The 25,384-nt window shown below is 40.6% G+C and overlaps 1 protein-coding gene across 4 annotated transcripts in view; it reads right to left on the bottom strand.

Moving 5' to 3' along the window:
• RFX3 (regulatory factor X3) overlaps positions 1-25,384 on the bottom strand; it is a 295,133-nt gene that overhangs the window by 50,508 nt on the left and 219,241 nt on the right. For 3 of the 4 annotated variants that reach the window (XM_030294372.1, XM_030294370.1, XM_032595640.1), the window contains 6 exons: positions 24,100-24,219; positions 11,542-11,663; positions 9,653-9,765; positions 5,344-5,459; positions 4,752-4,906; positions 746-843 (listed from right to left, as the gene is read on the bottom strand). In XM_030294372.1, the coding sequence (XP_030150232.1) occupies positions 746-843; positions 4,752-4,906; positions 5,344-5,459; positions 9,653-9,765; positions 11,542-11,663; positions 24,100-24,219 (724 nt within the window). The remainder of the gene's footprint in view (positions 1-745; positions 844-4,751; positions 4,907-5,343; positions 5,460-9,652; positions 9,766-11,541; positions 11,664-24,099; positions 24,220-25,384) is intronic. The other variant, XR_004344373.1, reaches the window with a different exon arrangement.

Raw genomic sequence — 25,384 nt, 5'->3', positions numbered from 1 at the left:
CCAGCTACAAGAACTTCAATCTCTCAACTATGCCCCCAAATTGAAAGACAAGGTGTGTGGCTGAAGTCTGACAGTGGATACAGTCATTGAGAAAACGCCACGAATGTAATTTTTGGTACAAAGTTTAGACAAAACCAGTCCCATCTTGCCAGAGGATACGTTCACAGATTAACCTAAAGTAGTAAGGTTAGGAGGAGACAGAGTGGAGATCAGGATTCATTTCTCTAGCTAAACAATCCATGTTCCTTATAAACACTGATCAATTATGAGACAGTTGCTCACTTTAAGAAATGACTACCTATTCACAAAAGCATTCTCCAGTGTTGAAAAAAATAAAACATGCTGAAAATCAAAAGAGTATCAATTTACATGAACGTTTCGCAATATAATGAGTATAGTTGGGGACTTCAAAAAGCTAAAACTCACTCAAATGGAAACTACTTAACATTCTAGGTGATCCTCTTTAATTTTTGAAATTAAGCAATCTGGAATATATACTTTGGAAAAAGAGCTTATAAATACACCGCACTTGAAATGATTCTCTAGTTTCTTTGAAAGGAGCATTATCAAACAACATCTCCTGTGAAAGTTCTTTATTACATGGTGATAAAGCAAAACTAAAAAATCGGTTTGAAAAGTTCAATATATTACGATACCAACATAATACAGAATAATTTTCTACATTGTACATAATACAGAACAATTTTCTAAATACAGAGGAAAAAGCAAAAACATAAAAACTTACCTTGGTTTGTATCATTCTCTGTGGGATATTGTTCATGGCATTGGAAAGCCAACCTTCAAGGCTTTTTGCAAAATTTCGAATGGCTTGGGTCAAGGCACCTAAATGTTAAAGAATAAAAGCAGAACGAAAAAGACACCAAAGAACATTAATCTTTATTCCAGGAGAAGAGAAAAAATGTGTATATGACATTTCAAATAACACAGAACTTATATTGCCCTCATTGACAAGACTTTTTTAACATTATTTCTAACTTTGAAAGCATCCAAGAATTGTATTTTGGGTTTTTTTTTTTCTTTTAAAGCTATTTTTTCCCAGATATTTATGACACTTTGTTGGGAAATGAAAACATTCAAACGTTTCTGCTTATAGCGACATATACCAGTTGTGAATATACTTATGGAATTTTCTATCTTAAACGAGACACTCTTTCGTTAACAGCTCAAAGGCTAAGTATTTTCTTTATAAATTCTTCATCTTGATTTGTTAAGCTCTTAATCAATTTTCCTTTCTTCAGTTAAAAAGAAAATATTGCACAGCTTTCTCCCTTCCTCTACATATCTATTCATGCTAGAACATATCATATTAGTTATCTGTTACTCTTGTTGAAAAGTAAGGAAAAAATTAAAATTGCCTGACTTGAAAATTTTGGATAACTATTCTCCATTTCACTTGGCAGGTAGAGATAAAAAGATCAATGTGATAAAATTGCTGTCACAGAGACCGGTATTCTTAAGATATTCCTAAAATAGTCCGTTCCATGTTCTTGATGAATCTGTTAAGACCTGAAAGAGGGCTGGGTCCCATGAGAGTAGTTTTTATAGTGGTCATAAAATGACTGGAAGCATCATCAGTTATCAGTAATGACTACAATTATTTTACAAGAAGGGACTGTCGTATAAAAAAAAAAAAAAAAGACTTCTTCTCTTGTTCAACAAAGTAATTCAGTCAATAGCATTTTACTTCATCTGTACCCAACGCTCCTCAGTGTAGGGGACAGTTTCAGACATTTAACAGATAAGTGTCTGAAACACCCACAACATGAAATTAACCTCTGTGGGTTCTCAATAATGTGGTAGGCATTCGAATTTGTAGTCTAGTCTAAGACACACAGAAGCTATGTTTTTCTCCAAGGCTACCAAGGATATTAATGTTAATGCTGGGATTAAATTCCTTGCTTTTTCTTCCTGTGCTCAAATGAGTCTGACATGCTTCTCTCTATCAGTTTTGGTAAAGCAGGGTTAGAAATAATTTAGCTTGCTCAAGTTGCTTGCGAAAGATACAAATTTCACTATCCCAATCATAAAAACAACTGTTTTTTTTTAAATCATTTCTTTCACTGGTCAAATGATAGAACAGAGGTTCAAATGACTCAATTTTGATCAGGAAAAACACTCAAGAAGTATCGACTCTTAAACATGACAATCATCTACTGGAAACACGGACTTGGAAATTTCTAGAGAATGAATCTTGTGAAATTTCCAGAGCTTCCCACTTGAGCCAAAAAAAGAAAAAGAAAGAAAAATATTTTTCTGCTGTCTTATGTATTAGAACCATGGAGGGCAGGCATGAATGGAAATGAAAAAAGAGTGAAAAAAAATTAACGACCCTTTTTGAAACTCAGTAAAATTTTGTTCAAAATTCAACTTGGCTATCTGCATTTGCATGTTTTCTACTGTTAACATAGAACGCATTACTCGATCAGCATAAAAAAAACCAAGAAGCAAGAAAAGTTACTTTAAAAAAAAATATTTAGCATGGGTCTTGTTTCATCTGGACAAATTTCATGCTGGGAAGATTATTAGAGAAAAAGATATTTTGTATATCAAGTGACTGTAAGTTTTTGCTTTCTTGTACTACATGACATCGGGGCCACCTTTACATACGCTCAAAATTGTACCTAAATGTTACTGGTTGAGTTCTTATGCAATTCTTACACTTCACTGTTTTTTCATTTTCAGATAAATGTATTTTAGAATATAGTAGCTTCAAGCTGACTTCAAATTAGTGTGATATGCAGACATTTTTTGGCTAAAAAAAGGAATCCCATCTGGACAGTAAACGGTAGAGTGAAGTACTTGTAGCCAGGAAAGTATAATTTTTAAAAATAAAATTAAGTTTGCTCTCTCTCTAGGGATTCATGTCAGATCAAATTGTGCATTCTGACTCTGACAACTTTTTCTCATGAATGGATGGTTTACAATTGAAAACGATTCCAAAGCTAACTTGTCTCAACCTGCTTGCGATTGATATTAAAAGGCACATGATCGGAAGATAGCTATTTAAGCTGTAATTTAAGTCGTGTTTCTTAAGTCTTGTTGCAGAATCAGAATTAAATCACCAAATGTACTTTGGACGGTAGCACATTAATGTCCCTGGTAACTTCACAGAAGCTATCAAACTAACGTCAGGTGAAAATTCCTGAAGTTGAGTTGTCTGCTAAATGTAGAGACAAACTTCTGGGCAGAAGAAACGGGTTTTCGAATCAAAATTTGCACAAAACAAAGGTCAAGTGTACTGTGCGCTTAAAATGATGAGGCGTAGAGTCAATTAAAATTGATACATGATTTAGTTTAGGAAACTGTTGACTTCACAAGTCTTCTGGTGCTAACAGAAGCAAAAGGCTTCAGAACTGTTTAAGATTATCACTCAGAGCACAGGGAGCAAGACAAAAACAAGGAAAATCAAGATTCTGGAACATAAATCAGTAGAGAATTTACACACTGCAATTTTCCATGACAGCGTCATTTTTAATCAATTGTCAGTCAGGAAGCTTGCTGCAGATAGAGTGGAAAATACTAGGAATTGACAAAAATGTGAGACAATGGCAGTTGGATTTCTTTTTCCTAAACTTATTTCTATACAAACTTATGTGTGTTCGTTGATATTATATGTAAATGAGTATCTACGCATATATTTTAAGATGGCGGGAAACAGGTGGAAAGCACGATCTTCCACTGTTTGTCATATTTAGAAAAAAAAGAAAATAGAAACATACACATGCTGATATCTTCACCTTGTCTTCTACAAAATCCCTCCTTCAATACTTTGTTAGGATTTAACATCAATCAACTGGGAACAGTGTACTTGAAGCACATGGTTGCCAATTTCACAAGCTAAAAGACTGCTTTTACTTTATTCATGTCATTGCAGAGTGGAAATTCTGTCCCGCTTCTCGAAAAGTTAAGGTCACTAGTATGTGCTCGTCAAGGTGTTCGCATAAAATCATTTCAACTGCCTACCTCTCCCACAAGTATCCACGGTAGCATTTATATTGACACGTGCAGAAAATGACTTTGTTTGTTCCAAATATGCACCATCCCTTAAAAAAGGAAACCTAATTTATCTATGTAATTCCTACTTGCTTCATGGTGGGAATGCTCATGTATATATATATATATATATAGAGAGAGAGAGAGAGAGAGAGAGAGAGAGAGAGATTTTTCTCTCCAAATGCCAGTTAACCATTACTGTTAATGGAAACTGCATTTGTGGTTCTCAACGTGATGGGGGGTGACAAAGTAAATGCTTTTATACAGGAATTCAACTTTAGTGGAAACCAAGATGAATTCATTTCAAATCAAAAGCAACCACGAAGGAAGGAGGCTGGCCCCACAATTACAGATTTCATAAACTTTTGGCTTTCTGAAGGGAACTGTGTCCTTGGGGAGAATAATTTTTACAAGGTTGCCTGGCTTGGGAGTGTTCTGATAATAATTAGTCACTGATGGCTGCCACATCTTTAGGTTATCTTTTCTATTGAAAAGAAAATGAAAGATCGGAAAACAGATCGTGTTTTTTTTTCCCCGTTTAACTACAGTTTTGCTCTAAGCTGCTTTCATTCAATATTCTTTTGTGTTGCATGGTTTTCTGTTTTTGTGTTTTTTTCTTTTATTTGGCAAATTGAAATGAGGTTAGAATCACCCTAGATCGCGACGTCGCTTCCCCAAACTTCTTGGGTGGAATGTATGAGAATAAAAGCATCCGTACTTGTCTGCATTTAACTTACTAGGAATAGGTCTAAGCACGTCGGGGATGAGAATCTCCACCAAAGCCTGGTACATCCCATGGTCACAGTTACACATCCATTTCAGGATAGACTCATGTTTGCACAGAGTTATCAGCTTTGCTTTCGGAAGTCGACTTTCTATTTCACTCAGATTGCTGGTGTGAATAAATGTAGCAAATGAACAGATGGCAAATGAGGATAAAAAAGAAAATGGACTTTAAAAATAGTTTTAGTTTATCAAATATTACTGAGGTTAGCACTATACCACCATTGCACTGGTTCCGTACGGCTGGATACATATAACACGCCCCCAGAGCTGCCTGTGCACGTTAATGCTTTCTGACGGCATGAGAGGCAGGTATGATACTAATTCCATGAGGATGAAACAGCTCTACCGCAGTCCCCCAAATCAATAAAAATGGGAGCTACCACACACACACCGAAACCTCCAGAGAGCACTTTGTGGTTCATTTCTATCCAATCATTTAATGTTATCACGTAAGGTTCACAACTGGTATACATATCTCTCGTTTATTAGCTGTGACATCTACTCGGCCATGAAAATGAATTGGAAAAGCATATTGATTCTGACCTTGATTCAGTGATGGTAGTGCCGTCGGTTGGAGTAGAGGGAGAATAGCGCCAGAACGTTTGCCACAGTTTTTCTATCAGGCTAAACTGAAGATTCACGACAACGTCCAATATTGCCTAAAAAAAGAAAACGGTTATATCCGCGTTACCTTACGATGCTTCTCAAGGGGACGTGCGGAGAGTGCGTTACGTGTCGGGATGGCAGTGGTGAAGACACCTGTGGGTTCGTAAGCTATACGGTGAACGTGGAGTAAATTTTGCCAATGGAAGGCAAACAGAAGAGCTCAGGCAGGGAGAACATAACGTCTGGAAAGACTGACGGGATGGCGTGTATTCCTCCAATAGTGGCCTCGTATCGTATCCCAGCCTCGCTTTACCTCTCTTTGTTCTCCTTAACTCCCCTTCCTCTCCATTTTCTTCTCTTGCTTTTCTTTCATTCCTTCACACACGGCTTCCTTCGGCTTCCACGGCCGCTGCCACTCTTCCTATTCTCAGACCCAACGGGTACACAACAAAGATGCGATTCACACCAGTCCCCAGAGGGTTGGGTGTGTTCCCGGCCGTCAAAGATGGCGGAAGCAAAGGGTGTGGAGCTGCTTGGGCCTGGTGGACAGAGTCAAGGCTAAATGGGCCTGTCTAGGGCGGCTGACTAGGATTCCGGAGTGTTCCCAGGCAACCAGAGTCTGGACCAGGAACTACAATGCCAATGGCCTTCAGAGGACAGCACCTGTCTGGGCAGAATAAGGGTACCTCTGTGGTCAAGCCACACCTCCATCTCAATCCTCCCTGGGCTTACTCCCTTCAGAGAGGGGCTTTAAGACCATCCCCTTTTCTGACCTTGGGGGCAGGAGCCGCATCCTCCTCCTCCTTCATTTTATCTCCCAGAACCATTTCCCAGCTGCATCAAAGACGCTTTTTTTTTTTTTTTTTGATGATGCTAAAATTTGCCCCCTTCATTAAATTTTGATGATCAGGTTTAATTTCACCCTGCCATGGCAATTAGTTTATAAATTCGTCTTCAGATAAAAGCAGTCACAAAACCAAAGAATCACTTGTTTGTGCAAAGAACATGTGATTCTGTGATTATTTTGAGCATAAAAGACAGAAGTCATCAGCATAATGTGTTTGATGCTGGCAGTACTGAGAACCAGGACAGGTAAAACAGGCCCATCGAGATCTACGGAGTTCACAGAAGCAGAGAGACAACAGGGGGCAATTAGGAGAGTCCATCTGGGTATTTGAGGCAAACAGAGGAAACTGTAACCACAATTCTATAGTCTCCGCCACGTGTGTCGATCTGGCCCTACATAGGATACGGAGAATAACTGTCCTTCTATATAAACACATTGAGACCCATTCAAATGTGAAGCAAAATACGTTTGAGGGCATGTTCTGGTAAGCAGTAGGGAATGTTACATGTCATTGCATAATGAAGACGGAGGGAAGGGAATGAATGAATGAACACACTCCTCACCCTATGATACTAAGAACAATTAAGATGCAAGGTCTAAGCCTTGACAGTGAAAGACAGATAGATGTCCCTCTTCCCAGGCAAAAATGTTCTCAAGAGACAAATTATTAAACTGCTCTCCCAACTGTACCGTGGGCACAGTCTAAGAGATATCCACTAACAAAACAACTACTAACATCATATATAATACCTAGGTATCTCTATCTATGAGAACACTAAATTTTAGGGGCGCCTGGGTGGCTCAGTCGGTTAAGCATCCGACTTCGGCTCAGGTCATGATCTCACAGTTTGGGAGTTCGAGCCGCATGTCGGGCTCTGTGCGGACAGCTCGGAGCCTGGAGCCTGCTTCGGATTCTGTGCCTCCCTCTCTCTCTGCCCCTTCCCTGCTCACATTCTGTCCGTCTGTCTCTCAAAGATAAGTGAACATTAAAAAAAAAATTTTTTTTTAAATAAAAGAACACTAAGCTTGGAAAAAAAGTCACTGCTACAGCAGCTTGTGTAGAAAATTATACCTGCTCCTTACATAACAAGTGATACTTGTGAAATATCTTTGATTAACAAATCATGAGAATTCCAAATAAAATAGGGATATTAATATAAATTGTACAGTTGGGGCGCCTGGGTGGCTTGGTCAGTTAAGTGTCTGACTTCGGCCCGGGTCATGATCTCATGGTTTGTGCGTTCAAGCCCTGCATCGGGCTCTGTGCTGACAGCCCAGGGCCTGGAGCCTGCTTCAGATTCTGTGTGTCCCTCTCTCTCTGCCCCTCCCCTCCTCATGCTTTGTCTCTCTCTGTCTCTCAAAAATAAATAAACGTTGAAAAAAATTTTTTAAAAAACATAAACTGTACAGAATATGAAAAAATAAGGCAAGTAAAGAATTCAGTGCATCTGAAAATGCAATCTCTCCAAATTAAATAATTTCAAATAATTCTTTTGAAAAGGACATTCCCATCAGCCTCACTTGGGACATTTTTACAAGTGAATAAAACATTTTATCATTTGTCCACCCACTTTCAAATACGTTCAGACTGAAATATACAGGCAGATGTATTTTTAAATAATCCTTATTGTACTGGTTTCGGGCAGGTGACTATTTACAGGAGAGGAGACGAGACTGAGACACCTGTACTTCAAAAGTCTGGAAGTCTGACATGCAAAAATAATCACGATTCTTCTTTTCCATACCTGCCGCCATGTCTCCCGAGAAATGGCGTGAACGTTTGTAACTCTGTGAAAACATGGGGATCATTCTATGGACCGCCATTCCCCACATATACTGATTACCATACCCATCCATCTCTCTTCATAGAGACTATTCCCGGATGCTGGTATGTTAGTGAAATTTTTGTGATCCTGAAGATACTTTCGTCTCTCACCTTATTGGTGGAGCTTTTCACTTGGAATAAGCTTCCCGTACACTCCTTAGTAATACAAAGGATCGTGCTCCAACTTGTAGTTTGAACAAAGAGAAACTTCAAAAGAATCTAAATTATATTTGTGAGGGTTGGGTTGCTTTAAGAAGGATTCACCTGAACACAGAAAAGTGAGAAGTTGCTTAGAGAATCTTTACATAAAAATCTTGAGTGAATATACGTGATATTTATGTACAAAGAAAGAATTTTTTTCTAGACACATAAGGCTCCTCCAGGAATTCTTCCAGGTTGGGAGAATTCTTTCGAGTGTAGTCAGATGGATACTAAGCGTCTTTATCATGCCAACAAGTGTTGGGAACAAAGACAGAACTTGCCCTTGGTTGTTAATGATCTAGCACCCTTGACAAGCACTCGGATTCACTCAAGCAGTTGGTATTTCTGGAGTGGGAAAGAAATCTGTGAACGCTGTGAGCTGAGACTTCTCACTGCATACTGCCTTGTCCGCAGTCAGGAGGGCTGTCCGTGAAAGGCAAGGGAACATCTTCTACTCCTGAGCAGATCACAAATAGCCCTGGAATAAAGCTACTTAAGTTCTAAACAGACTCCTCTTTCAAAAAGAGAGGCACTTAAGATGATTCTTACAGCGATCCCTTACGCCCTTTCCACCAGGTGAGCTACAGGTACATTAACCCGCTGTCCTGGAGACAACGAGCCAGTTGCAATGGGGCACACTGCCAAAAGGAGGAGAAGCAGGGATGGAAAATACCAAGAGAAACGTTAAGTAACCACAAAAACAAAACAAAACTAGATCCTCATTAATCCTTGGAAGGAACACCTAAAGCGCTTCACTAAGCATTTCTAGAAAATACTCTTTTTTTTTTTTTTTTTTAAGTTTATGTATTTATTTAAGTCACGTCTACACCCAACACGGGGCTCGAACTCACGCCCCTGAGATCAAGAGTCACATGTTCCTGGAAGAGTCACATGTTCCACATCCTGGAACTTATTCCTCATTAGTACACTTAGAAGTGTCTGTTCTTTTTAATGGCGGCACAGAATTCTGCTCAAGAGACCGTATGTACCGTGTTTTATTCGGTTCCCTTGTAGATGTGGACGCTCCAACCAATCTTTTGTGCTAAAAGCCGTAATGCAATGAGTTCCTTGTACACTTATGTCTTCACCCAGGTGGCATACTTTGTCGGGTGAGTACCTAGAGGTGGTGGAATTGCCACGTCTAAGGATTCAGACTAGGAAAGGCTAAGGAGACGGAGAGTAAAACGTCTTCTCGTTTTCTTGAGTCCATCATTTCTTCAGGCGGAGACCGGAAGAAAGATGAATTTCTCAGTGTTCAAAGATACATGAACTAACTTTACCTGTCCTCTAGGAATAAGCTTGATTATTTTAGTTTAGCAAGTTGTCTGGCAAAAATGTTAGCGTGCGTTCATACTGCGTTTGAAAAAACTTACCTCACAGTGCTCTCGATAAAGACTCTGCAGTGACTTGATATCCTCAAAGGTAGTACCATCTGGCAGAGAAGAGATTTCAACTTCTCCAAACTCTGGAAGTGCTCGAGATGCATCTGTTGCCATGACAACACAACAGAAAAAAAAAAAAAAAAAACCTCTCATGGATTGTGCCAATTACAGATTAATGAGGGAAAATTTAAGAAGACTAAAAAAAGGAAAAAAAAAAAAAAACCCATTAAGGCCAGAGGTCCAACGATGGAAGAACTTCTCATAGTAGTACGTTTCAAACAAAATGTAGCAACAGCATCAGTGGAGGGGAATTGAGGAGGCACTGAAAAAATTGTGGAGGAACTAAATTTTCACTACGATTATACTAGAAATAACATACCATAATGTCTCTCAACATAGGGCCTCTACTAAGAGAAAAATATCTCGAGCTGGTCAGTATTGGTTTTAGTTATTATTGTGTCGTGTTACTTAGGAATATAAAAAACTAAACGTAGCTTTAAACTCAGTAGGCTCATACTTCTTATAACATCATAAACTAAAAGAGCTACGAAATGAACACACATAAAACTACAAAAATAACATTAAACTTAACAACATTAATTTGATATGATGGACGAGACTGCTGTCCTATCACGAAATTCCCGCTCGCAACATGAATACGGTATTGACTGCCGTGGCCTAGAACTTTTGAGTTTGACAGGTCTATACCAACATGTCATTGGTGGGGCTGATTCTCCCATTATTATCCTGTATTCAAAGCTGTGGAACCTTCCTCCACAAAGCACTGGGACGTCATTTAGCCTTCCCTTGGGATGAATTACATAATTTATGTAATTTACCTAGCAAGTCTCTCCCTGTTCTTTTCTCATTAGCTCTGGACAATTCGTGCAATGCACTTCGGTGCCTGCTTTATCCTAAATTCAAATCCAGATGCACAAACGAAAACTGCACAACGGTTTTCATTCTACTCTTCTAGATAATCCAGAAGACGCTCCTATTATAATTTTTTTTTTTTTTTACAGATTCTAATTGAAATAAAAACAAAGTAAAAAAAAAAATCAAAATTCTCATTGAGAGCTCAGGCTCTCCAGAATACACGTGACGACTCCAGTTTGAGAAACGCTGCCGTAACGCTTTCAACATCAGTATCTACTCTGCCCTGAGAGGCCTTGTGAATTGTTTGTCAGAAAGTCCACATCGACAAGTATACACACGCCACAGACTCACACACACGCAAACTCTTTGCTGGCTTCTGTCTGTCTTGATCCGCTGCACGGACACTATGTGTTTTCATCTCGACAAGAGTTGTCAGTTAAAGTGCCATTTTTTGCACGTCTAGCTATCACAGGAATGTGCGGAATGTTCCAATTCCTAACTCTTTAAGTAATAAGAAACACGGACACCATCTACAAAATTACAAGAATAGGACAGACTGTGATTAGTTTGAATGAACAGCTTACTTTTCCAAAGTTTCTAGCAATTTTTTTTTTTTTTCTAATCTGAGCCTATGCGTTTGCAACGTTATCGGCAGGCAATGAGAATTCTTGTTGGTACTTGAAGTAAACTACTGAAAGTGGACACAACGCAATTGTCATCACAAAAACCCCAGGAATACAAATTCTGCAAGACGAGGTCACGGCTATGAGCCTTTCATTCATAGGCACTTAGAAGTCCTACGCAGCTTGAGATTTTTTAAAAGCTCTCGGGAACATGAGAAAGTAGAAATGATCTACAGCTATCATAGGATATACACGGAGACACACAAATCTTTCTGTGTAATTAACATCTGTAATAGACACAGCACTTGGAGAAAACACTAGTATTGTTCTCTTCTTTTCAACATGCTAATAGCAACTAATACGCATTACACCTTAACATACCTAAAAACTGTTGATGATGTTGACTTTGGGCAATTACAGTTTGCTCAACAGATGTGCCTGTCTGTTGACCACTTCCTGTGAAACCATCTGCAACCCCATCCACTTTCTGCATAGGCTTGTACCTAAAATATTAGATGGGAAAAAACAAATAGACCAAATTATTCCTTGTTGGTTATGTACTACACAAAACTCCCACGGCATTCAATTTTATTCTATCTTCTGTAATGTCTCATGATAGTTGTCGGATGAATTCTCAAAAAGTTAGGGTGAAGAAATTTTTTTCAATTGTGAAAAGAAAAAGGAGAAGGGAGGGGGCTTAGGAGAGGGACCAGTTTTTGAAAATTCAGAAATTGAAGAACAAAAAGAGTTACGAGGTATTTCTCTGGACAGCAGTAGCAAAGGTGCCCACGGTTAAGTGCAGTCTGAATGTGACTCTTAATGGCCAATGGATCAAGGCGAAAACATTTTAAATACGTCGGGACTTTAATCTGAAACAAGATCGAGGAGCTGGGGCCTGAGAAACGTTAACAAATGGCTTTCAATTGAAAGTATCTCTCAAACATGATTCAGCCTACAAACTCTACCATACTCGTTTTCATATTTCCTAAAGCCTCCCATGCATCTCAAGACATCCATCCCCAACAACCCCTATCCTCGTCTGCAAATGCAAAGACCGTAAGCATCAGCTTGTAGCAAAATAAATGCAAGGTTCCATCTACAAAGTAGGTTAGCAAATTAAAATAAATAAATAAAAAGCATCAAAGTCGGGGCGCCTGGGTGGCGCAGTCGGTTAGGCGTCCGACTTCAGCCAGGTCACGATCTCGCGGTCCGTGAGTTCGAGCCCCGCGTCAGGCTCTGGGCTGATGGCTCGGAGCCTGGAGCCTGTTTCCGATTCTGTGTCTCCCTCTCTCTCTGCCCCTCCCCCGTTCATGCTCTGTCTCTCTCTGTCCCAAAAATAAATAAACGTTGAAAAAAAAAAAATTAAAAAAAAAAAAAAAGCATCAAAGTCTGCTACAGTTACGCATTTATGTTCAGGTCCTACTTTTATACAAACTCATGAACTCTCTTGCTAAGACACAGCAAACAGGCTCCTGCACGGGAGAGAAGGAAAAACTCCTCGGGAGAGAAACAGCACACATGAAAATCAGCCCGGGTGAGTCTCTTAAGACGGGCAAATACAAAATAAGAAAAGAAGCGGCAACTGTAATTTCTTCTTTTTCTAAGATTTCAATTGTTTTCCTTCATTTAGAAATTCAGAAAAACAAATAACCCTCAGCCAAAAAATGAAAATCGACAATAAGCTTATTACCTAGAGATAACATTCACTTTATGTTTCTCCTCCCGTTTTTCCCCATTTCTGATTATATTTCTAAACAAAACCACCTAATGTTCTCTCCACCCAGACACTTCACTCTTACAAGTCAACTGCACCACTGGTATGGAATTACTGTGAATAACAATGTCCCCGGTACATGAGCAAGATATGCGCACAGGCACTGGCACTGGGTGACAGATATGAAATGAACAGACATCGCACAAACTAAGGGTCGGGCAGTGTTAGGAAATGATTCCATCTTGAATGTTATTAATGAGCACTTAGATAAATAAACCTTCCCAGAAACAAACTGTAATCCCTCCTAATGACATTTGCGTTCATTTCTTAGGCGACAGTCTCTCACAAAGAACTACGAAAAGCAAACAAAGTCAGAAGATGAACAGGGTAGGAAAAGAGGACAACTGACTTCATCCGTGTTGGCCCTGTGCCACCAAAATGTGGATTGTTATTCTGTAAGGACATCAAACAACTCAAACCGATCCTTTTATTTACCGGGAGAAAAAAAAAGAACTCAAAGTACTTTTGCGTTGGGGAAAATGTGTTAGAAGTGTCATTTATGAAAAAAATGGAATGTTTTGATTTTTCTTCTTCCTTAAAAAATTATCGTGGAGAGGCAAAAAAAAAAAAAAAAAAAAAAAAACAAAAAAACAAGACTTTGTGAGGCAAGTACTTTGAGTACTTGTGTGGGAAAGCAGTTGCCAACCATTCTGTTCTGGAAGATGTGAATGATTTTATCCTTAGGGAAGTTTCTCATCCTCTTTAATCCATTCCAGGTTTCCCTTGATTTTAGCCCCCGCTTTTAGAGCTACGAAATTTTATACCACTAATACAAGAGGCAAAAACTGTTTAACCGTGTTTCTTCCTTTAAGTTAATGGAGTTTGGGATGCAGGGAGTTAACAGACAAGAGGTTAAAAGGATCTGAATGATTTCCCCTGCAGAAGAGAAAATGGAAATATTTCCTATCAATTTCAACTACATTAAACTTAACAGAGGATTGGAGAGTAATTAGGAGAGTTTGCCTGGCTATGCTTTATCAAGCTTCCTTTGTCCTGCACAGCACCTAGTACACCACGGATGTTGTGTAGGCACAAATGTCAAGGATAAGTATAAAAGGAAATGATGTTGGGGCGCCTGGGTGGCTCAGCCGGTGAAGCGTCTGACTTCGGCTCAGGTCATGATCTCACGGCTTGTGAGTTCGAGCCCCGCATCGGCCTCGCTGCCGTCAGTGCAGAGTCCGCTTTAGATCCTCTGTCTCCCTCTCTCTCCCTGCCCTTCCCCTGCTCACGCTCGCTCGTGCTCTCTCTCACAAAAATAAACATTAAAAAAAAAAAAGAAAGAAATGATGTATATTCCTGTGGGACTGAAAGTTTTCAGAGGACAGATAACGCTGTGTCGCCATCTACTTGTACACAGTACTTGTCAAGCCTGGAGCCCGCAGGCAGAATGATCTGCTTCCTCAGAAAGATGGACACAGAGGAAGTTCATAAGGGGAAGGAACACGTATGGTATTTTAAATAAGCATCCAAAATCAGAGTACATTATAACTAACGCACGATTATGCTTCCTAATAATGATATTGAGTGGGAGGGGCTGATTAGAGGTACGCTCTATTACACAGGAGATGGAAAACACATCAAGAGTAGCCTGTAGATAAAAAGGAAGGAAGTTGGTGAATTCTGAAGAGACCGTGCAGGTCAGTACTTAACAACAAATCTCATATAGGATAGGTAAAGAAAAAAAAAAAGAAAAGAAAAGGGGATTTATTCTAACCGTAAGAATAGCAAGGTGAACAGTGGATTGAATGGATACACTCTGGTTGCCTTGTCAACGGGACCTCTGGAAGCCAGAACCTGAGGTTGTATCTCCTCAGAGAAGGGTTGGGGGGTGAGTCTGGGAGTGGTGGGTGCCATAAATGGCAGCGATATGGCTCACAGACAAGAGCAGTATCCTCCAAGTATGAGAGAGCTCCAAGGTAATGCTGATTTGCGTGCTTCGTTTTAAGTAATAAGTCACGTAGGGGCTTATGCTCAGGGTACTGCCCTGCATGGGACTGGCATGTAGAAAGAACCCCCAGAAATCACAAACACTGGATGGAGGAAAGCTCCATGTTGATCTTCCTGATGATCGAAGGAGAACATCCTATCGCTACCATCACCTCAGAGTTGACTCTCCACCACTCCAACAGGAAGTCAAGAATAGTCCCATTACAAACAGGCTGAACAACTATCTGTGGTAACTGATTGTTCCAGGAAGAAACAGTCATAGATGATATGATCTCCCATTGGGTTTTGAAACCTAAACGTGTATCCGTATCGGGGTAGCTTTCCAAAAAATTCAAGAGCTAGGCTCACCCTAGGTCTAGCCAGCAAAATTTTCAAAAATGGGGCTTAGGAATTGGCCATGTTAACCTGCCTCCCAGATATGTCTTGAGTAGCCTGCACTGAACTAGTCGGCAGGAGCCTCTTGGCCCGATATAAATTCCTTCAGCCCAGGGCTGTCCATGTATACCCATAACATCAGAGAAAAGCCATTTTTTTGTACACTGAGTCACCAATTTTCAATTTGTTCCCAATAAACAACGTTTGGGACATAACTACCAGTGAGTGGATAATAAATGAATGAATGAATGAATGAATGAATGCTCAAGGTCACATATTTCATTTGATCATACTACCAATCGGTCTTAAACATGTATCAAATCAATTTAACAAATATTTATTGAGCATTTACTATGGGTTAAAGACTTTAGGGGCATGGTTTTGAAAAGGCTATGTACAAACAAAATCTTTCCAGGAGGTTTTTTACATTCTGTTGGCTTTCATGATAACCCAACACTATGTTAACCCTGGGTGAATTTCAACTGACCTTTTAGCGTTGAAACACAGCTTTCAAATTTCGTGCCTCCTTAGCTTCTTCATAAAATACCCACTATTCACACACTAAACCGTAAAAACCCAGAGACACTTTTCTCCCGAAAAAAAATAAATTCTTTGTTGAATCTTTTAAAAAGCTGCACTTTTTAGTATTTAAGAGTATTTTCTCGGGGCGGCTGGATGGCTCAGTCGGTTGAGCGTCCGACTTTGGCTCAGGTCATGATCTCGCTGTCTGTGAGTTCGAGCCCTGCGTTGGGCTCTGTGCTGACAGCTCAGAGCCTGAAGCCTGTTTTGGATTCTGTGTCTCCCTCTCTCTCTGCCTCTCCCCCACTCATGTGCATGCTGTCTCTCTCTCTCTGTCTCTCTGTCTCTCTCTGTCTCTCTCTCTCTCTGCAACAATAAACTTTAAAAAAAATTTTTTTAAAAAAGAGTATTTTCTCTATCCCATCTATTTTAGAAATCCAATAGCTTTAGATTATATTTTCTTCCAGGAGATTCTTAGTGCTCCTGAGTACATGTGCTCTGAGAAAGACCTGTGCTACATCAAACGAAGAAACAGCTCTTGGTTTCAAAATTAGTAAGAGGCAAATGATAATTTTAACAGCTTGCAGCTCCATGGGCAATCAAAGCTAAAGTTGTTAATGATTAAGAAATCAAAGAAAGTCTAATGCTTTAATAGCGGAGCGTGTGCACGAAACCTGTCGCTAACATGGAAAACACGGTAAATTGTTAGGAATCTTCCCCCATGGGGTTAGTCATACCTGTGATTTAGAACTTGGACAGCTGGAACTCTACTGTAAAATAATATCTAATTCTGTCAATAATCTCACATGTGCGGACACTGAAGGAATCCAGTGAAAGGCAAAGAGTGGCCTATATTTATTATATTGACTCTCTTATATTTAGCAGTACCGGGATTTTCAGTGGACTGAGTGCAACATTTGGAAAAGTCCCTCTGAAGCAGGTGAAAAACGTACAGGAAAAATGCAAACTCTCAACTGCACGGGCCAAGAGAGGCTTCACCATTCTAGGAAGGACACAGTCGTCTGATATGCACGAACAAATCGAAATGTTGAGCTCAGTATCAGGGACAGAGGCTCAAGTTGTCTATTGGAATCTTGAGATTCTCTTTAGAACAACCACCTCAGAAAATCTTTAGGTGGCTTGAGGCCTGGAATGATATAAAATGTGAGCAGGTCAGAGGAAAACCGGGAGGGCCGAGAACGCCTTTCTTTGAGAATACGGACTCCCTGATGTCCCACTCAGCACGTCTGTGTCTCCACGACTTCGAACATCAACCCTGCTGGTTAATGACAGTGGCTCCGTCTCTTCCATTCTTGTGGGCGGCTCGGGAAGTACCTGTCTCTTCATTAGCTCTACATCTACCGTGGGGCAAGGAGAGGAGGGGACAATTACATTCAGATGGGGGTAGTTGTATTAATTGCAGCGGGGTTCGTGCGGAAAGGACGAGGTTGAAGCTGTTGGCTAAAATGAAAGCCCGGATCATTCGTTCACTTGACAAGTACGTACGGAGCGCGGACAAATGAGCCAAGGGCCCTCTTTAGGTGCTGAGGCTATAATGTTGAAAGAGGCAGACGCTATTCTCATCTCACGAGTTTCTCCAGTGGGTCCTCCCAGTGGCCCTTTCCGTTACACCCATTCTAGAGGGATGTCCCCCTTCCTCCTGTATTTGGAAAATAACAACCCGACGCCACCTGACGCCAAGATGGCAACAACCACAGGAGAGAACAACCCGAGTCTCTGAGAAGCAACACATCAGTGACCTTCCTGCATACGGCAAAACTAAATGGGTCTCGATTTCCTTATCGGTAAATAGCCCACGTAATTGCCAAATGAGATCTTGCATAGAAAGAGCTTACTGAAGGACATTTTAAATGGGCAATAAATGTCTGTCAGAAGGGGGAGTGGTAGCTGTTACCCTTAACAAACTTTACACGAATTACCATAGTTAATAATTACTGAACTGTGATTATCTGTGATTCTCTTATCGTCAGGGGAAACCGTCTTGACATCAGGGACTACATACAGCAGTGGCCTAGCGAACATTAAATATTTCAGTGCCCGAGATTCCTTATGTTTCCAAAAGCCAAAGGCAGAGCACCTGATCAACTTCCCACTAAAGATTCCTGCTACCTTTTGCTCTCTCAGACCAACCTGCCAGGTCTAGATGCTAAGCTCTGTAATGACCCCGGGGGGTTCATGTTCTAGGAAAGGGATAAGAAACTATTAACATCAATCAAAGCTGAAAACCACTGGGGAAGAAAAAGGAAGGAAGGAAGGAAGGGAGGGATGGAAGAATGGGAAAGAATGGAAAGAAAGAAATGGAACCCAAAGTTGCCCAACTGCTTGGGTTCATTCTCCTCTGAAACAGCCTTATTCTTAAAGAAATATTTTTCTCTGGTACACATAGTATAATAGTACAGAATAATAGATTACCTAGCCCTTGAATATTTCCAGCTATTAAAAAAAAATTTATATACTTTTTTCCACCTGAACTTCGAAACAATCTGTGAGCTGGTCTACTCTATATATTTTTATTTTGCAGATGGAGAAACCAAGGTTCGGTGAAGTTCAGTTACACACACTGCAGAAATGCCAAAGCAGCCTATACTCTGACTCTCATTTCCCAATTTTAAATTTTTTTTTTTCAACATTTATTTATTTTTGGGACAGAGAGAGACAGAGCATGAACGGGGGAGGGGCAGAGAGAGAGGGAGACACAGAATCGGAAACAGGCTCCAGGCTCTGAGCCATCAGCCCAGAGCCTGACGCGGGGCTCGAACTCACGGACCATGAGATCGTGACCTGGCTGAAGTCGGACGCTCAACCGACTGCGCCACCCAGGCGCCCCTCATTTCCCAATTTTAAATATGGACTTCTTTCCACGAGTCTGTGAAGTCCAGACTAAGGAAGGTCTTCTAATGACAAGGGTTCTTGTCCTCCGTCACTGCTTCGGAACATGCGTGCTTTCACACTAGTCTATAGCAGAGCAAAAGTAGCCTTGCTCTATCATCTTTCCACCTGGCCTCAGTTTCCCCTCCTCTGAGTGCCACAAAGTTTCCTTCTTTCACAGAATCCACTTCCTGTGAAGGGACCCCTCAAAGAGGCAGGAGGTGACACATTCCCTTACTAGTATGGACATACTAATGTGTTGTATTTCCTTTTTTTTTTTTTTTTTTTTTAAGTCTATTTATTTTTAGAGGTTGGGGGGAGAAAGAGAGAGGGAGAAAGAGAATCCCAAGCAGGCTCTGTACTGACAGCACACGGGGGGCTCGAACTCACGAATCTCTAGATCATGACCTGGGCAGAAATCAAGAGCTTAACTGGCTGAGGCACCCAGGCGCCCCCTCCTTTTCTTTCATATGCAAAAATTTATCACATGTGTATGTTTCTGTTTGGGTTACCTACCCTCTTTAAAGGTGGCATTCTTTTTCTTTCTTTAAAATTTTTTTCATATTTATTTATTTTTGGGAGCAAGAGAGACAGAGCGTGAGTGGGAGAATGGCAGAGAGAGAGGGAGACAGAATCCGAAGCAGGCCCCAGGCTCCGAGCTGTCAGCACAGAGCCCGACACGGGGCTCAAACTCAGAAACCGCGAGATCGTGACCTGAGCCGAAGTCGGACGCTCAACCGACTGAGCCACCCAGGCGCCCCAAGGCGGCATTCTTATAAGGACAAGCGGACTAGGTTCCTGCCCTGGTTGCTACATGATTGTGGGCAGGTTATTTAACCTGTACGGGCTTCAGTTTTCTCATTAAGAGGATAAGTTGGACTGGGTGACCTCTTCCTTCCAGCTGAACATTCTATGATTCTGTGGTATCTCTGTTGGAGGTGATGGACATATTCTCTACGCAGCTGCTGGTTGCTATGTGTTTGCTGGAGGAATGATTAATGCGCTTTAATAGTTTGAGAACAGATCAAACTGAGATCAAACCCCGCCCAGCCCACGGCCAACAGCACTGAGCTCTCTGTCCCACCACTTCTGCTACAAGGATTTGGAAACATAACTAAGACAGGTATGCCAACCTTATGCTCTTTAGGTACGTCTCTGAAATATTAAAAATAAACTGTAGCAAGCATTTTTACCTGGTGTCCACAGCTGAAGATTACTGATCTTTGGGCTCTATGATAACCTAACTTATTATCTGAATGAGGGCAAGCCAATTATCCATGAGTAAATTGCCTTGAAAAACAGAAGATCACATTTAAGTGCAGAAGTTATTTTCATAGGAAATATTTTCAACCGAAGATATTAAAAGAAGCTAGTACACATTCTCTTGCTTTCTTGACCAGGACACTTCAGCTCTTCTCGATTACCTAGAAGGTCACCAATATGCCAAAGTCATTACACTGTGTTAGACTAGATTCTAGTCCCTCGACTGATGATACTCGAAGGGCTTCTGGACTACCTAGGTCTCCTTGGCCCTCCACTGAATGTGCACACGTTGTCCTGTTGGATAGCCCAAGAGTAAACAGAAGACCCTTGTCACCTCGTCACTTCTATTTCCTCTTGCCAACTGTTATACCTCATGAATGCCTCGGAATCAAGGGGGCTCTAATCTGCTCCTTTAGGGACATGGCTTGACGATGGCTTCCTCTTTTCAATTAAGCTCAACTATGGGTTCTGTGACATCTGTTTTTTTTTTCCAATCAGAAGCTGTTTCCATTTATTTCCAGACTCATGGCTATGTTCCATATGGTGGTGTTGCTGGGAATCGGATTTGGAGACAAGTGAAAATTTCCCCTACTACCCTAGCAAATCTTCAAATGAGACACCATATGTAAAGAGGTTCTAAAAATTATAAAGTTACACAGAACAATAATCATTAGTACTTCTACAACTACTATGATTCGAGCCTTAAGAGAAAAGTGTACAAAAACTTCACTCCTTGCTGATAAAATGATCACTGCGTACGCTTGAATTTTCGTCCCCTATGAACACAGAAGACATGTAAATTTATACTACGGAAGATGTGCGTCTTTCGATGCATGTACTAACGCTTGAGGCGTTTAAACCATTTGAATATTCTAAAATATCAAACACAAGAGCTGCTATAAAATATCTGAAACCTTTCACATGTCACTTGAATTTTAACAAGAATGGCAGGCTCTTCTCACGTACAATTTAGTATCTTCGATAGAATCATTTGAGTTTTATAAGCCGCAAAATGAATGCTACACGATACTTTCTTTTTCCACGGTCTTTCAACAAATACTCTTAACCCCTACATCCAGACTTGGGGCGAGAAAGACTGTCTCAGTGGCTTCTACACAATGGAGTAGGTGGCTTCAGTTAAAGCCTATGAATGTGGCCAGTTGGTAGGATCCTTCAGAGAGAGAACAGAAGCCTCCCTCTGTCCTGCTGGTCCCCACGAGGGGGCTGTGAGGTTGATCACACTAACCGCAATCAGTTAGCAAGACACCATCACAAGAGCCCCCCGTCCACAAGCCACAACTTGTGTCATTAAAAACAAACAAAGAAATGTCAGCACAGTGTGCCCTTAACACGGATTTGAAATGCGCAGATCCACGTACACGCAAACTTTTTTCGATAAACTCAGTACTGTAAATGTATTTTCCTTATGAGTTTCTTAATAACATTTTCTTCTTTTTGTCACTTTACTGTAAGTATACACAATATCATACATATAACAAAAAAATATGCATTAACTGACCGTGATCGGTAACGGCTTCCGGTCAATAGTAGGCTATCAGTTAAGTTTTTCCGGGAGTCAGAAGTCATACCCAGGTTTTGGACCGGGTGCGGGTCAGTGCCCCTAACCCCCAAGTTGCTCAAGGGTCAGCGGTGTTTCTTTGCTCCTCTAACATCCTTATGTCACAAGAGAGCAAACACCACAAGAAACTAAAGTTGGTACAATTTATGAATATCACTGAGAATTTTATGCATACATCCACATTATGTCTTATTCTAAAAGCAACTACAATTAGACTGAGATGGCAGGGTTTTCATGGCTTATTAACCTTTAGAGCTTTGGAATCCGTTTCAGAAGGAGACCTTTCTGAGTTCTAGGACTTGCTTCCCTAACCCAGGCTTTTTTTTTTTTTTACAAAGAATGTCCCTCGAAGGCTACCATTTCCGTGAGAACTTGCTGGAATTCCTTGCAGGTTAAATCCAGCTGTCTCGAGTGCAACTTATCAAGTGGTTGTTCACGTTTAAGTTGGAATATATGTTAGTTTTGAATCAAACTTCTCTTTTTTTGGTTTCAATCTCCCCATCAGCTCCACTGTGCACGATGTACAACAGCAATTTATTACAATCCACACAAACTCCATCTCCATATAAGGGACTGTTCTGTGATTTATCTTACTGTATTTTTCTGAGCCCCTTTAACGTATCTCCTGGGCTATACACCCCAAAAACCAGAAATCAGCAATTTAAAAAAAAAAAAAAAGGTCGAGAAACCGTGAATTAAAAAGCTAAAAACCTGGAGATAACCTTGACTTAGCAGCCAATCTTGAACTGACTCTTCAGTCTGGGACACTCGCACCGGAAATTATGATGGTGTTAAACTATTCAACAGGCATCTTTACCTCCAGCCTGCTCCCATTAAATGTCTTACCCAAAATAAAAAAGTTATCTCTCCAGAAAAAAACTCTAAAGGTTTCACCGTTCTGCTCCAAAGCCGTACACAGCTTCCAAGCGCACAGAGAACAAACTTGCTAGCTTCGTATACAACCAAGTCCCCTAAGCCATGACCCAAAGTATGTTTTAAATCTCCTCTCCCGCGGAGCCAATCTTCTTCTCGGTTCTGCCCCTGCCATGCCAGCCTCCCCAAATCACACAGTCCTTACCAAGGACATCCTGGACTGTACCCCTGTTTACCCGCGTCCTTGTCAAACCGCACTTCCTCTAGGACACTTCTCAATCCTCCTCTCTCAGGGTTTGCTTAAAATTCCTCTGTATTTCAACAGTTCCTGGATCAAAGCTTTACTTCAGCACGTCACACACTGCGTTACTTAAGAAAAAAGTTTCGCGTGCCTTTCCTTCTAATTTCTGAATTCCTCAAAGTTAGAGACTGCGTCTTCTCTGGGCCCATGGGGTCTAGCGGGTAGCAGAGACGTAATCAGTGCTTGCAGACTAAAGAAAGGACGGACCATCGCAGGATATATTGTTTCTCTGGTAGTGACTTGGAGCCAATGCTTCCGACTAAGCTAGTATGGATGTGAAGGAGATCTGGCCAACCATCCCAGATCAATAAAACGAGTAAAGTGAGGCGGATCATCTGACTCTCTTGTGTTCAGCCCTCCTTTCTCCTACCTAACTCTGCATGTTCAACTGAAAAGAAAAATTATGAGGCACCTGGTTGGCTCAGTCGGTTAAGCGTCCGACTTTGGCTTAGGTCATGATCTCACGGTTTGTGGGTTCAAGCCCCATGTCGGGCTCTGTGCTGACAGCTCATGCTCTATTTCTCTCGGTCTCTCAAACATAAATGAACGTTTTTTATTAAAAAAGTTTTTTAAAAGAAAAATTATAACCACTATTATGGCTGAGCTATACTGGTAAAAAGGGAGAGATTTTTCTATTATTTACTCTAAACTGTGATATAAGCCACATGAGACTAGAAGGCCCCTGGCTATGTAACAGTATTATGAGCTTGTGCAAATCATTTAGCCTCTCTGGGACTGAAGTGAAAAACAGAGCTATGAAGGCTTTGATTGTCACAGGGCTGATGGGCCAGACTAGACAGAGGTATTTTTTTCAGTTCTAAGCTCTATGATCCCACCCACCCATCCATCCACCCACCCACCCATCCGTCCGTCCATCCATCCATCCATCCATCCACCCATCCATCCATCCGTCCAGGAATGCTGGAGATCTCTCACAGCTCTAATATCTACAATTCTCCACCTATGAAAGCTGGATTCAAAGAAAATGCAAGAAGTCCTAAACAGTTTGCCAGCACCCATGTTATGTCAAAAAGAACGACTGAGGGAGGTGCAAGACTGCAAGCGAGGAACTCACCAACACTGAAACAAGTTTCTCCAGGTGGTGTTTGCTTGGGTTCACTCCTTACGTTTTGGGTTTGGTGTCGTTGGCCGAATAGTTTGGGAGGTCACAGTGAAACTTAAAAAGGGGCCAAACAGGCCAAAATTAAATAAGGAATCGCGAAAGATTTGGAAAACCGACAGGGTGAATGCAATCCTACTAAATCATATCTGAGAACGGTCCATGTGTAAAAAGCAGGCCGGCCACAGTCACATTCGCGTACGCTTCAGTATCTGCTCTATTTGCTCAGGGGAAGAAGGAGACTGAACATCTAAAGAAATATGTGGCTTTGACAGGTCAGCGATAATTCCGGAGTCTACCTTTGTTTCTGTTGCATGGGTTGCTGTCTCATAGCCATATACTGCATGTCTTCTTGCAGACGATTAAGAGGGGAATCTGGCTTGACACGGATCCCATAGTAATGGTACTTGGAGTTTCCTCTTCATAAAAGAACAACAAACATTAGAGACACAAAAAGTCAGTTAAACCAGTATCAATCAGACAGGATGTCTACCTCACTTCACATCTGGAAAGATTAGGTAAAAGCAGCATATTCGCGTCACAGCCTTACGATCTGCCTGTTCCAGATTATACCTGTCCATTTTTATGGTGGCTACAGCTAAAGAATCAGAATAAGATTTCGAATCGATCAGCGCAGGGCCCTGTGAAAACTCTCTCCTTATAAACTTAGATACCAGTACAATAGCTCACTTATTCCATTGAAGTTACACTTTGAGTTTCAAATTTGCGTTTTAGATTTCATTTAGAAGGGGTAAAGGTGGAAAACACACCTGGCCAAGAAAAATCCATTAAGAGGATAAAGGGCTATACACTAGAGGGGAATTTACTATAAAGTAGTTACACAAAACGAAGAAAAGAAATCTAATTCTGTGGTCTTGGAGAAGTTAGGCCTACATCTTTGCGACGTCTATTACTGCAGGATGGGGGAGGGAACCTGACTGATACAGAATGTTGCGGTAAAGTCTATCATGTGTTATTCTGAAACCTAAAAGGAGGCAGGCATTTAATCCATTGATCTTGAAACATATTTTATTAGTCCCCGTTTTAACGAATTCTTATCAGTTTGCAGGCTGAATATGATGTGTCACAACAGACATGGGGAAGTTTCTCTGTGAAAATGGCAAATTTCCACCTGGATAAAAACTGTCACAATTTCCCCATCTTCATGAGAAAGACCGTGTTTGTTATTAGAGATGACAAAGTTTTGCTCTGAATGAAATTTGCAAATTCTTGCAAAAATAACATTTTAAATATGTAAATTTTTGCAAAGGGAAAATAGCTTTTCACAAGTCTATATATAGCAAGACATCAGCTGCTTTTCCATTTTTTTCTTTCATTTACAAAAAAGAAATGCAAAAGTGTGGATTAAATATTTTATATAAAAATAGAACAGAATTTTACTTCCAAGATTAAAGAACATAGATTAAATGAAGCCTATATATTCAAAAGCATTACAATCTTATTACATAAATAATATTGCTAGTTTTAAAAAAAAGTAGGGCGTCTGAATATCTATATAGTTTCGGCAAAGTATGTAACAGTATGGAAACTTAAATGCATTCCACTTGCAGAGATAGATCTTGT

Source organism: Lynx canadensis, chromosome D4 (assembly GCF_007474595.2).
Source record: "Lynx canadensis isolate LIC74 chromosome D4, mLynCan4.pri.v2, whole genome shotgun sequence".
NCBI classification, from domain to species: Eukaryota; Metazoa; Chordata; class Mammalia; order Carnivora; family Felidae; genus Lynx; species Lynx canadensis.
Note: the sequence above shows the minus strand (reverse complement) of the source record. Positions and strands in the feature narration are given on the sequence as shown.